General features: G+C 34.9%; 1 protein-coding gene across 5 annotated transcripts in view; it reads right to left on the reverse strand.

The window, feature by feature from the left end:
- Window positions 1-3,664: 3,664 nt before the first annotated feature.
- tmem72 (transmembrane protein 72) overlaps window positions 3,665-13,793 on the reverse strand; it is a 35,114-nt gene continuing 24,985 nt past the window's right edge. The window contains exons 1-5 of one of the 5 annotated variants that reach the window (XM_046863571.1): window positions 12,608-13,610; window positions 7,288-7,354; window positions 5,103-5,174; window positions 4,831-4,970; window positions 3,665-4,183 (exon numbers count right to left, since the gene is read on the reverse strand). In XM_046863571.1, coding sequence (XP_046719527.1) covers window positions 3,786-4,183; window positions 4,831-4,970; window positions 5,103-5,174; window positions 7,288-7,354; window positions 12,608-12,677 — 747 coding nt within the window. In that variant the 5' untranslated portion in view covers window positions 12,678-13,610 and the 3' untranslated portion in view covers window positions 3,665-3,785. Of the gene's footprint in view, window positions 4,184-4,830; window positions 5,175-5,344; window positions 6,474-7,287; window positions 7,355-8,305; window positions 9,756-12,607; window positions 13,611-13,793 lie in introns of those variants that run through there. The other 4 variants (XM_046863563.1, XR_006927591.1, XR_006927589.1 and 1 more) reach the window with 4 other exon arrangements.

Consider the following 13,793-nt stretch of genomic DNA (forward strand, 5'->3'; position numbering starts at 1 on the left):
TAGGTGATTAATATATTCCAGAATTGAAAGATCCTTTTATATGTACCATTTAGTTTTTCCTTTGTAACAGTGGAAAAGGCATGTAAAAATACATGTTGTCAGGTCTTTGTGAGCCATCTGATAACCTCAAGGGAATTTAAACCTTTGGCCTGTGATAGAAAATAATCTTATCTGATTCTGACTAGCAAAAAGCAGGATGATGAATGGACACTTAGGCTTTTATTGATTTTTGGAGTCTTGATGTAGGCGATACAGTCTTATGACAAAGCTCCCCTAATGGACAACCACAGGGGTGAGGAGTGAACTTGCTTTAAAAGATGTAGTAATCCAAAAATAATCTTCATTTAAATGTATAACACCCATCTTTTCAAAGCATTCTCTAAACCGTTATGAGCATTACAGTTCTGGGGTAAAAAAGCAAACACAGCAGAGGTTGTGTGCTTGCAGTCAGAAACACACTCGATATCACCTTGGTTAATTTCTCCAAGGATCTGCTATTAAAGCAAAGAAGAAAGAGATGACAGTAACAGTTACTGATCTAACATGCTTCATGTACATAAGAGTGTTTGAATGTTAGACTTAGGTAAAGTTGGCATTTTGTGACGGCTCCAGCTCAGAAAAGAGAACAGAGACAATGGGATTTAGATTAGAAAACAAAAATGCAATATGTATTCATCAAATACAGTACCATAAAATTATTTAACCCTTTATGAAAAGATTAAATGAAAAAAAAAGGCAGTAAATAATTTTTATTTTTTTTATTCCACATTCATTCACACAAACATTCATTCTTAGTAACTGTTTTATCCTTGTCAGAGTCACTGGGAATCTGGAGCATGTCTCAGCTACACTGACACCATGTGAAAGGAAGACACACTGGATGGGATTCCAGCTAGTGGAAGTTTAACATAGCCATTTACTGCCTTGTTTTTTTAAGAGAGAGGAAATGGGAGAACTCAGAGGAAAAGGACATGGAGTGAACATGCAAAGAAACTCCATACCAGCAGTATCCTGAGTTCAGGATCAAACCCTGGAGCTATGAGGCAGAAACACAACCTGCTGAAAAAGCATTCATTTAATTCAAGCAGTTTTATTCCCTCAAAGTGTTTAAGTAGTACAATTCATTCTACAAAACAGCAGATTAAATTCATCGGCACCCCTACCACTAATATACTGTGATGTCTGCTTTAGGGAGAATAAGAGCACTAACAAAGCTAAAAGCACATTAGTCTTAGTTTAACCCTTCATGCTTAACCTTTCAAGCTTTATCTATGACCACCATCCACAATGAACGCCATCTATGAATGCCATCCACACCACAGAGTTTTCACATACAGAGACTGTTTAATGAAATGCAGTGATTTTGTGTCATTCTATTATTGGAAACTCTTTCTAAGGCTGAGTCCAACCCTTGTGGCAAATGTAACCAATAGTTTGTGTTAAAGTAACATATAATTTAAGAGAATTTGAGATGAATTGAATCTTCAGAAAAAAGCCCTTGAACCCCAAGTCACAAAATATCCCCAAAGTATCAGTAATACTCCACTATATTTTATATTTTTTAGTCAAGTATTAGATGCTTTGCCTTGTATGCAGTCTCCTTTCACTGTCAAACCGTTAATATTATGTATGACCAACAAGTACTTCTAATAGGAACAAAAATCTGCATTTATTAAAATTATTCATAAACATTTTCCTTGATTTTCTTTCAGTATTATGATAGATGCCATAATTCTGCGTGTCATATTTGTTCAATCAGTTTAAAATAAATAATTTTCTATTTTTCGAAATAAAAGGTATAGTTCATAATTTAAACACACAAGATTGTTGATTATATAGTAAACTGTTATTTTAAATATACACAGCAAACTCAAGTTCAATCTTGAGGGTCTTCATTGGAAGCTTTGAAATAACAATACACATGATGTTCATTCAAGTTAATATTTAGAACTTCTTTACACAATGGAACTCATCCATTGATCATCAGGTTCTAGGTCATGGTCTCTTACTAAAGCTCTATTTCTTGAATGTCTAGTTTGGCCAGCTGTAGGAAGAGTCCAGGCTGATCCAAAATTTTCCATTTGAGAATTATAGATGCAACTGTGGATCATTTAAATCAGTAGAATCTCTCTGTAGTCTTCCTCTGCCTCAAAACAATACTGTCTCTGAGCAGTTCCTTTTACCTCATGGCTTAGTTTTTGCTTTGATATCTATATCTATATCTATATATATATATATATCTATATATATATATATATATATATATATATATATATATATATATATATATATATATATTCAAATACTTATTTGCAGCTGTATCATACAAATAAATAGTAAAAAATTCATACATTGTGATTTCTGGATTGTTTTTTTAGATTATGTCTCTCACAGTGGACATGCACTTACGATGACAATTTCAGACCCCTCCATGATTTCTTAGTGGGAGAACTTGCAAAATAGCAGGGTGTCCAAATACTTATTTTCCTCACTATATATATATATATATATATATATATATATATATATATATATATATATATACAGTACAGACCAAAAGTTTGGACACACCTTCTCATTCAAAGAGTTTTCTTTATTTTCATGACTATGAAAATTGTAGATTCACACTGAAGGCATCAAAACTATAAATTAACACGTGGAATTATATACATAACAAAAAAGTGTGAAACAACTGAAAATATGTCATATTGTAGATTCTTCAAAGTAGCCACCTTTTGCTTAGATTAATGCTTTGCACACTTTTGGCATTCTTTTGATGCCTACTTTGAAGAACCTACAATATGACATATTTTCAGTTCAATTTTTTGTTATGTATATAATTCCACATGTGTTAATTCATAGTTTTGATGCCTTCAGTGTGATTCTACAATTTTCATAGTCATGAAAATAAAGAAAACTCTTTGAATGAGAAGGTGTGTCCAAACTTTGGTCTGTACTGTATATATAATATATATAAACTTTTGGTCTGTACTGTATATATATATATATATATATATATATATATATATATATATATATATATATATATATATATATATATATATATATATGCTTGCCTTTCCATATATATATATATATATATATATATATATATATATATATATATATATATATATATATATATATATATATATTTTTTTTTAGATTTCAGAATGCATTATTGATCCCTCAGGGAAATTGTTATTTCTTAACAAATCCCAGTGAGGTCAGAAGCTGGGGTCAGACATGTTATAGCACCCCTGGAGCACAAAAGATTATTGCCCTTCCTCATGGCTCCCAAGAGTGGTAGCTTGGCAATAGCAGGGCTTGAACTCCCGACCTTTCAATCAGTAACCCAAAGCCTTAACCACTGAGCTACCTCCTAGTTTGTAGAACCATCTCAGAAATTATTGTGTGACTCTATATACTTATGCCAATATTTTATATTTTTATTACATTTACAAAGGTATTAAAAAAACTGTTTTTTGCTTTGTCATTATATAGCATATAGATACATGTAAAAAACATGTTAAGCATTAAAGCATACAAATGCAACATAATAAAATGTGAAAAAAAAGAAATGGAATCTAAAAAAACTTTCTGAATGCACTGTATCTGCATATGAAATCTAAATAATTGAACATTCTTGTGATTTCCCAACAGATTCCATTAGCAAAAAATTTTATTTCAACATGTACTGCTGATAAACTCTTGTCAATGCATGACTCGTGAAAACAATTCTTTAAAATATACAGAATGCCTTTCGCCTTCCCACAGCGTTCACCTCACATTCTTATCATCGGTGCTTTATCTGAGGTGGTTTCATCTGGATCTATGTCAAAAACCTCCATCTCAGTTTCATATGCTTTAAAACTCTTTGTAAAGTAAACATTTACTTTGTCACCTTTGCTCATTGAATTGTGAAGGTTTTGTACAGAAAGATCTAGTCCAAGTATGGCCTCAGAACAGTCAAAAGAATTGCTAAGTTTGCTGACATTGGGTAGGTAAGAAGCTCTCCTTCCAGACATGATGTGGAAGAAGGAAAAGGTTTGCTCAGGTTCCTCTGATTCGGTGATGTGCACGCTCAAGTCTCCATCGAGTTCCTTGGATTCTTTGGGTGGACTTGACTTTTTTCTTTTGCTCAAAATAAAGTTCAGCAGTCCTGTCAGCAGCAGCATAGTCCCTAAAGAATGATAAAGACTTAAATCTATTTTCATGACATTAAGCCAATTTCATAATCATAAACACTGTTTTTGCTTATTCTAGGACTCATTAACAATAAGCCTCATATTTAACATCCTTTCAGCATACTAAGTCAAGTCTGACTTTAAATGTCTTACACGGTATACTTAAAATGGTTTATATCTGCTGTCACTAAGAAAAGTTTGGGTTCCCTTGTGAGTATGGAAACTCAAAAGTTTTTTTCATTAGTTCATCGGAGGCAGTTTTTCCTTCCTACTGTCACTTCTGGTTTGCTCATTAGGAACCCAAATTTATAACGAGACCCCTTTAACAATGCCTATTGTCAAAGGCACTTTAGAAATAACATTTAATTGTTAAGAAATAAATGAATGAATTAGTAACACTAAAGTTTGAAATGGTTAGTAAATATTCATGGGGTAGTGAAGTAATCAAATGATTTTAATTGATTGTGAAGTAGAATTGTCTAGTAGCATGTCAAAGTGTTAGGATTTGTAGTAGAATTTTGAGCGATTAGATATTACTTTCCTGAAGACTTTGGTTTGCCAGTCAGATTTGTGGTAAATCTTTTTTTTAAGAATCATAACCACAATTCCTGTGGCTTTGATAGTGGATAAATCTACACTGTACCTGGTATGACAGCATGCCAGACTAACACTGGATGCAAAAAACACATCACAGACAAAACGGTGTAGTAGAGGAATTTTTGGAAGCATCCAACATGAGCCATCGTTTTCCAAATCACAAAGAATTTAGAATTAACTGGATACCTGCAGTAAATTGAACATGACATTTTAGACAAAGGCCAATAGCAATAAAATAGAATATTTAGTATAATAATATAGAAACAGAATATATTTGACAATTGTGTTTTTGCTACTGCTAGATGATTTAGGACTTACGGAAGCCATGTCAACAATAAAGCATCAATGATATATGTTATTTCAAAAAGCATCATTCCAGCTGAGGAAACCCTTTAGAAAACAAAAACAAAAATGGAAGCATTGTAACGATATAAGTTCACTTTCAAAAGTAGCAAATTTGAACATTTCAAACTTATTAACCAGTTATATGTCTTGTCTATTTTATTCTCATGTCTGAACATAAACCATTATCAGTTCAGCAATCAAGTTTATTTTATTTCAGGTCAAAAACCTGCAGCTTCCAGCAATCATTCTTTTCTGGATCTCAAATATTTCTCCTGCTGATTCATGCAAAACATTTTAGTTTTTGGTTTTCAAGGCAAGTCCAGACATACAAAATTATCTCGGTTTTATGGTATTCCCTTTCAGTTTAAAAATATAGCCTGATTATAAAAAGTAACATTGAAATTAATTTTATTTTTAAATAAGGGTATGGCCAAAATGATAAACATCAAACAAGAAGTCTGGATTATATCTGAAGGTGTTTGTCACAAATTATATTATGTTTTCCCCTGCAATCTTAAATCATAAAACAAGACATTGGATAAAAATAAACTATATTAAGGGTCATAGTATAATGCTGGTTTACTGTTCTTTTTTGTTTTAGTAATTGTTATAAGACAGGCTCCCACCACATTCCACAACCTGAAGGCAAAATTACAAGTTGGTCAGAAACCCAACACCTATTACTCCTAATAAGAACATAGACATCTAAACATAATACATATACTATTATTTATATAATTACATGTATAGCATCTGGAACATATTGACTGGTGGCAAACAAAAGAAAAACCCCATGAGGAAGTAAAGTGGTTTTGTCATGCTTAAGGGAATTTTATTTTTTAAGACATAAATGGATCCTCTTATCTTCTTAGAGAGAGGATCACTGCAAGGAATGCTAAACAATTCCAGGGTTATGGATGTGATATTTGCAAACAATGCAGAGAAATCATATTTTCATTCACAGTTTTCAAAACAACAATTTGTCTAGATTTTTTATTTGGCATTATAAAAAAAAACCTTTGTAAACGATTGCACATTTCCTACAAATTTACAGAAAACACCATATTTATAACAAGAAATACACATGAATGAGTAACATTTATTAAATCTTAAAATATTTCTAGTTTTGGGTGTACATTATGATAAAACTGCCATTATAGATATATTACTTTTTTGTATAACAATGTGGAATGTGTGGGACAGTACTCCTTGGATTTAATGCAGCTCTATATTTAAAACATAAAAGCTTAATACAGTGTGTTCTCTACCACAATATTCAAAAAACATTTGGAGGAATATATATTAGAAGATTAGTGTTCATTTCTCCCATTATGTTCCAGAGACCTAGAAAATATAAATAGAAAATCGATGCCAAGGTGCATTAATGCTGCTCTGATGGTTTGTTGTGACCCAACACCTTATTAAGACAGTTCCCTTTCAGGAACTCGAGCAGATCAATCATTGATGCTATTGCATCATCATGAGTTCTCTGGTCTCCCACTCCAAAGGCTTAGTCCTCTGGAGCACCCCTCCAAGACATTTGCAACGCTGCGGGCTGGTTCACCCCGCTGCCTTTCGTCCGGTTCTACAGCCTGGACCGCAGTGCCACTCCTGGCCCCTGTGTCCTTTGACCTAGCTGAGCTTATACACTCTAGTCAGAGACTGGTCAGTCTGATTAAACAATGGTTCCCAAAGCGTTTTGATGCAGCTCGAGTTCCTGAAAGGCAATGTCTCTAGGTTACGTATGTAACCCTAGTTCCCTGAGGGAACGAGACGCTGCGTCTCCAAGCCACACTGCCGGTGTCCCTGCAGCGATTCCTTCTTCCTTTGCAGAAGCTAGCTCTCCTCACTTCATGTGCGTTTTATACTTCCTGGTCGTGACGTCACCCCGCCGGTGAAGGGCAGCATCCAATTTTTGACTGATTACACACATTATTTTAGAGTGTCAACACTCAGCCCAAAGCGTTTCAACACAGTGTCTCATTCCCTCAGGGAACTAGGGTTACATACATAACCTAGAGACATTTATGTTGCTTCTGTCTTGAATGTCTCACTTGCTTGGACATATAAACAGCTATTTATATCTCTATGAAAAACTGACTTGTAACGAGTTTCTGCAAAATGTGGTCATTCTAAATAAAGTAATGAGAATACTTACAGGAGGTAGATGGCCAAGCTATAGAAGTCTGTCTGGTGCAGTGTTTCCACTCCCACAGCACACAACACTGAGATGAGGACACAGAGAGTGAATACTCAAAACAGTATTTTTTACTTACTGATATTTATACAGTAATATTATATAGGCAAAATTGTCATGATTGTAATAAATAATACAGGAAAATGCTACTTATACTAAAAACTACTGGATCAAAGTATACGTTTAATTATGTTATCAAAGGTTAGTTCTTATACATTGGCATTTATATGTGGGAACATATTTCTTATTAACTCTAGATGTCAGATTGACACAGGTATAACAACCTTTTCCTCATCTTTTTACTGTTTAACTACTACAACTAATAATACAAATTATTATAATAAAACGTGTTTATTGGTAACATGCAAAAAATTGTTGTAAAAATTAGACCACCCTGAAATATAATATAAATGCTGTATAGACATTGTGAAAACGTGTGTATTCATCTACATGGAGTAGCAGGACTGAAAACTAATTAGTTGTAATTAGTTTATAAAGCCATTAGTACTATGTAGGTCTACATTACAAAAGGCTCTGCATCAAGTTATAAACTTGGGCTTTAGAACAAATCACTTGACTGTATATATAATATGTTGCGCTAGGGGGAGCTATAGGCTATGCTATGGATTAAAATGATTAAAACGCCTGTAATCTAGACAGTCTGCTTACTCTAAAACTATTTAATCTCTGTCATTCTAGAGGATTTAGCTGCAGCACAATGGCTTTCCTTTTTCTCATTATTTCTTCTTTCCTCTTCTTAATCATTTCCCAGAATTTTCAGCTTCTGGTTGTTATATGGACAAAGTAGCTGCCCTCAGTACCCATACCTTTTGATACTTTCTACATATTTTGTTGCAATGTCTCACAGTAGCAGTCTATGCTGCTGGAAATCTCCCAGCACTCTTGATGGTCATTCTGAACCTGGGATCATTACAATCATACTGGTTTGAATTTATATTGTAGGAAATTCTCAAGTAACCTGAAAAGGAAAGTTGATTCAGGGGGGAAGGGATCCAAGGTAGGTGGTCTACTGTTGCCTGAAGGCCAGACATGTCAAGACAAGAAACTGAAGTTGAAATATATCTAAATGGGAGAATGACTAGTTAAATTCTAGTTACATTTTAATACTAAAGAGGATAATTCAATAAAAAACTTTCTGCAATCGAATGTTTGAATATTTCTGCCACTTCTGTCCACAGAACTATCTATTTGATCTGTAAAACACTTGGTGACATGTAGCAAATGGCACATAGTGAAGGTACCACAGTCAAAAGGGCAAAGGTGGCCCTGGTCTCTTCAACCCCACATTCAGCACCTAACATCAAATCAATATGGCTGCTCAAAGCATTAGAAGAAAACAAAGCAAAAATATGTTTTTCTTTAAATCAAGTACAGAGTGAAAACCCTGCATACTTATAAATGAATGCGCAGTAGGGTCTATATGTTTGGGGTATTGTAAGTCTCTCCACTCAGGGGGGTGCGCTCTACCACTATGCCCCTATGTGGCATGGTTGCTGGTAGTGTAGGTGTGGTTTAAAAAAAAAAGAATCAGGGATAAGGTATTAAAAACAAAAAAGGTCAAAATGGATTACTCAAAAATTGTACAAAATAGGGACCGATAAAATCTCAGAAAGAACATATGCTCCTGTAAATTAGGCAGCATTATCTGCTGGCTGCCAGCATTGTTGTGCTGCACTTTAAGCAGATACTAGTTTTAGATCTATTGACATACAGACATATTATTTCGTCAAATAACAAAACAATAAGCACACAGTTTACAATTTTGAGAAGGTAAATGTTCTTTAGTCATCACAGTTAGCAGGCTAACTTGTTGCTAATAAAAAATAACACTCGCCAATCACTAGTGTCTGTGAGCTTATGCATGCAGATGAGAGCATCTCCTTCCAAGGGTGATAATTTGCTATTGTTATGCTGCATTGTATAGGTGTTGTAATTAATCATTTCTATGATGCATCACGACACGGACATAGACGATTCTGCATCAATGCAGTAATAGACCATAATCGATTATAGCCTACTGACGTCATTTGTCATGTATACGCTTGTCGCATTAGCTTAAAATGGCAGATAGAGGCAAACCACTAAAGTGAGTAATAATGCATGCACCTGTAAGGCAAAACCTTAAATCTGGGCATATCTTTGCTTTTATAAACAAACTGGTAAGCACGAACTGGACAAGACACACGCTGTGTGTAAAGCCTGTCACACACAAATAAAATATGTAGGGAATACCACTAACTTAAGAAACCACATTAGCCATTTTCACCCTGAGATGCTGACACCTGCCAGTGCCAAGACGAACTTATCAACTTTCACACGAAGGATCTACAGCTTTATTCTGCAGGTTTTGTGACCTGTTGAAGCCACTGAAGCTGCAATGTAGGCTCCCGTCACACAGCCACTTTACAAAAAAGTTATACCTGAACTCCAACAAAAAAACAAAGCCGAGGTAATGGTGTCGTTGAGCCCAGCAAATCGAGTAGCAATAACATGAATCATGGACTTTGGTGATGACTGAGTCTTATGTAACAATAACAGCATATTACGTTAGCAAGGACTAGCTGGCTGCAAACGAGAGCCATAAAGACGTAGTGCACTATATATAAGTACTTAAGTATAGTACTTGACAGTTTCATGTTTTAGCATTTACTAGTGTTTATTAGTTATAAATTCACCTGCTGTGTTCTGCAGATTTGTTTAAAGTTTGCTACATTCAGGAAATGTACTTTCTTGGAGCAGCTGACTTAACAGGTCTCAGAGGAAGTATCTAATAGCTCACCCTCCCTGGATGGTAGCTATAGTGTGATGGGGTTAGTTAGTAAGTCAAGTCAAGTTTATTTCTATAGCGCTTTTCACTACGGACATTGTTTTAAAGCAGCTTTACAGAATTTAACAGTTAAGGTGAGCGATGTGTATTTATCCATGATGAGCACGCCATGGCGACTGTGGCAAGGAAAAAATCCCTTAGATAACACTTATCAGTGTTCTTCACATATGAGGAATTAACCTTGAGAGGAACTAGACCCAAAAGGGGAACCCATCCTCGTTTGGGGAAATCAAGAGTGTGATTATAGACTTTAAACAATACAGAACACTGGAGATCGAGAACTAACTAGAATAACTAGAATAATAGCATGATTCCAAGAACCTGTTTAGTGCAGGAGTCCTACAGAATGTTCTTACCTTGATCCACATGATCTTGTGCTGTGCATTATAAAAACAGGCCCAATGCATTGACCATCAGAGTTTCAAAGGAAAAACTGGCATTCTATGTAAAAACTAACAATTACATTGCAAACACTTTGCATCATCAAGCCTTGGCACATCTTTCCTTTACATGATTCTTTCATAATCATTCATTTCTCTTCATTATAGCAACTCAAGTCCTATAAGGTCGGGAGTGAACAGGACTGCATCCAACATATTATTGATGGAATGCAGAACACAATGTACATGGCTGTAGTGGGAGCTTGTTACACAGGAAGAATGTGGAAAAGGCTGTAACTCCACAAATGAAAGGTGTTTTGGGATCAAACTATTCGAAAGTCAAGGTCTGTGGCCCCATTAATTATATTTATGTTGGATTATATGACTGGAAGTTGCAATAAAGCCAAAATGACTTTTGGAAAAACATCCTTACTAAAAAATGTCATTGGATGGAAAAAATTTTCACACATACATTAAGGCACATACAAAATTATATTCCAGTGCTGAGCAATAAACTGTGGACAATTTATATTTGCTTCGAGCTTTGTGTCAGATATATATTTGCTTTTAATCCATTTGTAATATTTAAATGGGTGACATTTAGAGGAAGTGCAGTTCTGGGGCAACAGGTATCATTGGCCCTCACAGCTCCAGCTCCAAAGCTCAACCTTGGTTCAATCATGAATATTGTCTTTTCAGGATACTTCCTGAATTATCTGCACTGGTTCTGCTAAACTGCTAAACTGCTAAACTAAATAATGATGCATGATGCTTGCAATGGACAAGTATCCTTTGTTTAGTCTGCCTTGCACCCAATGTTCCTGGGATAGGCTGTGGATCCAATGTGACTCTGACCAGAGTAAAAGGGGGTTACTAATGTTGAAGTAAAGAGTATGATTCTACCCCCAGGCTCCTCTATGTCTTTCTTTCTTCCACTATACCCCATAAAGATAATGCTAGTTTCAATCCTCTAATCCCCTTTGTCTCTTATCACATGACTTGGACACTTTACAATTTGTGAGAATGTGAGGATTCAGTGTTTTTGTGTTTTCTTCATTAATGCACAAAAATATATATATTTTTTGTGTGTGAGCTATAGTATGATATGTGTAAATATAGCAGACAAAATGAATGATTAATTAAATGCATGTATGATTATCATGAGTATGGATAAGGTGAACAGTAGATTCTCAGACATTCAACAGACAAACGAACGTATATCTACTACAGCAGGTGATTTTTTACATTGCACAAAACATTTTGTGCCCACTTACAACCCTGACATCTATCCAGATTACAATAATTATATAACAGTGAAATAGATAGACAGAAAATAAGCAATTTATAAATTTTTTAAATATAAAGGGGGCAAACATTTAAGAGATAAGTCAAAACAGAATAAATTATAAGATAATCTTTGTGACTCGATATCCACGGAGAGAAGTAATAACAGTTATTTAATAGATTTTTTGTTAAACACACTGATTTATGACTGCTAATGGTCATAAAAAGTTAAGTCAAAAAATGTGTTTCTTTAAGCATATTTGAGATCATTTGGCAAGAGCTTTTAAATCATGTCCTCCTCAGGGAACAGTTAAACAATGAACTCTCCTGTGAGATAGTTTTGGGAGACATCCGTTCCTCTTCGTAATTTAAGGAAGCCATTTGCGGTAGTGTTAGGTTTGTAGAGAAGGTGTAATGAAAAGAAAATGACTGTGAAAGAGCAGCATGTGGTAACTATGTGTTTAAAGAATGTGAGTATGGTTGCTTAATTGGTCTTACGTTGCCCACAATGGGACCAGTGTGGGTGATAGTATATACTTTTGATAAGAAAATCACAAATCTGCTAAACTGAAAATTACATCTGTTTGGCTTTGAATTATCTGATCTCGTGGACAATTTAAAAACACTCTAAACAGCATGTAATTGCACCCTGCTGAACACATTTAAAAGCAAGCAGATATACTCCATAATTGACTGTTAGAGTCAGTGAAGGGCGATATAACAAACCACTTTTTGTATTCAAATGGATCTATTATTCCATTAATCCTACCTGCAGCTGTAGAGATGCCAAGAATATTGCATCCACACTCCAATACAAACCACATCCTTAAGCCACTCATTGGCAGATCCAAAATTCAACTATTTTTTTGTGTTATTTCAACAATAAAAAAGACAAATAGGAGTACTGCTATTCCACAGTTAAAAGGAGGGTAAAGCTATGGCTGTTTATATACGTAGCATAACCATGGTAGCAAAGGCTCATGGCTGATAATCCTTCAGCCTTAGGGTGCTGTTAAATGGCTACAAGGGAAAGCTTTTCCCTGTTAATCTGCCTAATAAAATAGCTAAAACATCCACAGTGACCACGCCTGCTGTTTTCACACACATTCCACTTCCTTTAAAGATGAAGGATAAAAGTCTGGAAAAATAGTTGTGGATTACCCGTATATATGTAAGCCAGTATTGAGGGTAAAACCACGCTCTTTTGGGGATAACTCATAAATGCGCACACACATACATACAAAAAATGGAGTAACGTGTTTCCCATAAATTTAAAATCAGTTGTCACTGAGATGTTGAATGATGTGATCTAAGCTATTAATCAAAAAAAGCCAGAGTAGCAGTTGTATTTATCCTGAACAGGATGTGCAGTGAGAGACTGTGAATGTGTCTCGCTGATAAGACAGACTAAATGAAATGATTAATGGTAGGTAGTGCAGGTCTGCCATACATACAAACATGTAAAGACACCAGTTCTGACATGAGGCAGACACTCAGACACTGCATCTAGCAGCCTAAAAACGCATGTCAGAGGTCACACATGCATGCCCCTTTCTCCTTCACAGTGTATTATGAAAGATTAAAAGCATTACAGCATGATTAGTCCAAAATGGCAACTGTACAATATAAACAATGTAAGTCCAGTTTCGAGAACTTTACTGTCATGCACAAGGTTTCTTCTACAGTAGAATTCTAATTTAGCATGTTCTCATGGATACTGCAGTATATTTTACATAAAAGATGTTGACATGTTCATATTTAACACACTACTGACTAAAGTATTCATACAACATTGTGAAATAATGTGAAAGTTCAGACAGTGTGGTGAAAGAATTCTTTGTCATATTTACATGAAGCGAAATATTGTGCAATGTACAGTATGCACACATTATTTATATTATTTATCCACTCCACTGTTTCTGTTTTGATCCTGAACTTGGGTTACTGACTATGCC

The sequence above is a fragment of the Silurus meridionalis genome, chromosome 2 (genome assembly GCF_014805685.1).
Source record: "Silurus meridionalis isolate SWU-2019-XX chromosome 2, ASM1480568v1, whole genome shotgun sequence".
NCBI classification, from domain to species: Eukaryota; Metazoa; Chordata; class Actinopteri; order Siluriformes; family Siluridae; genus Silurus; species Silurus meridionalis.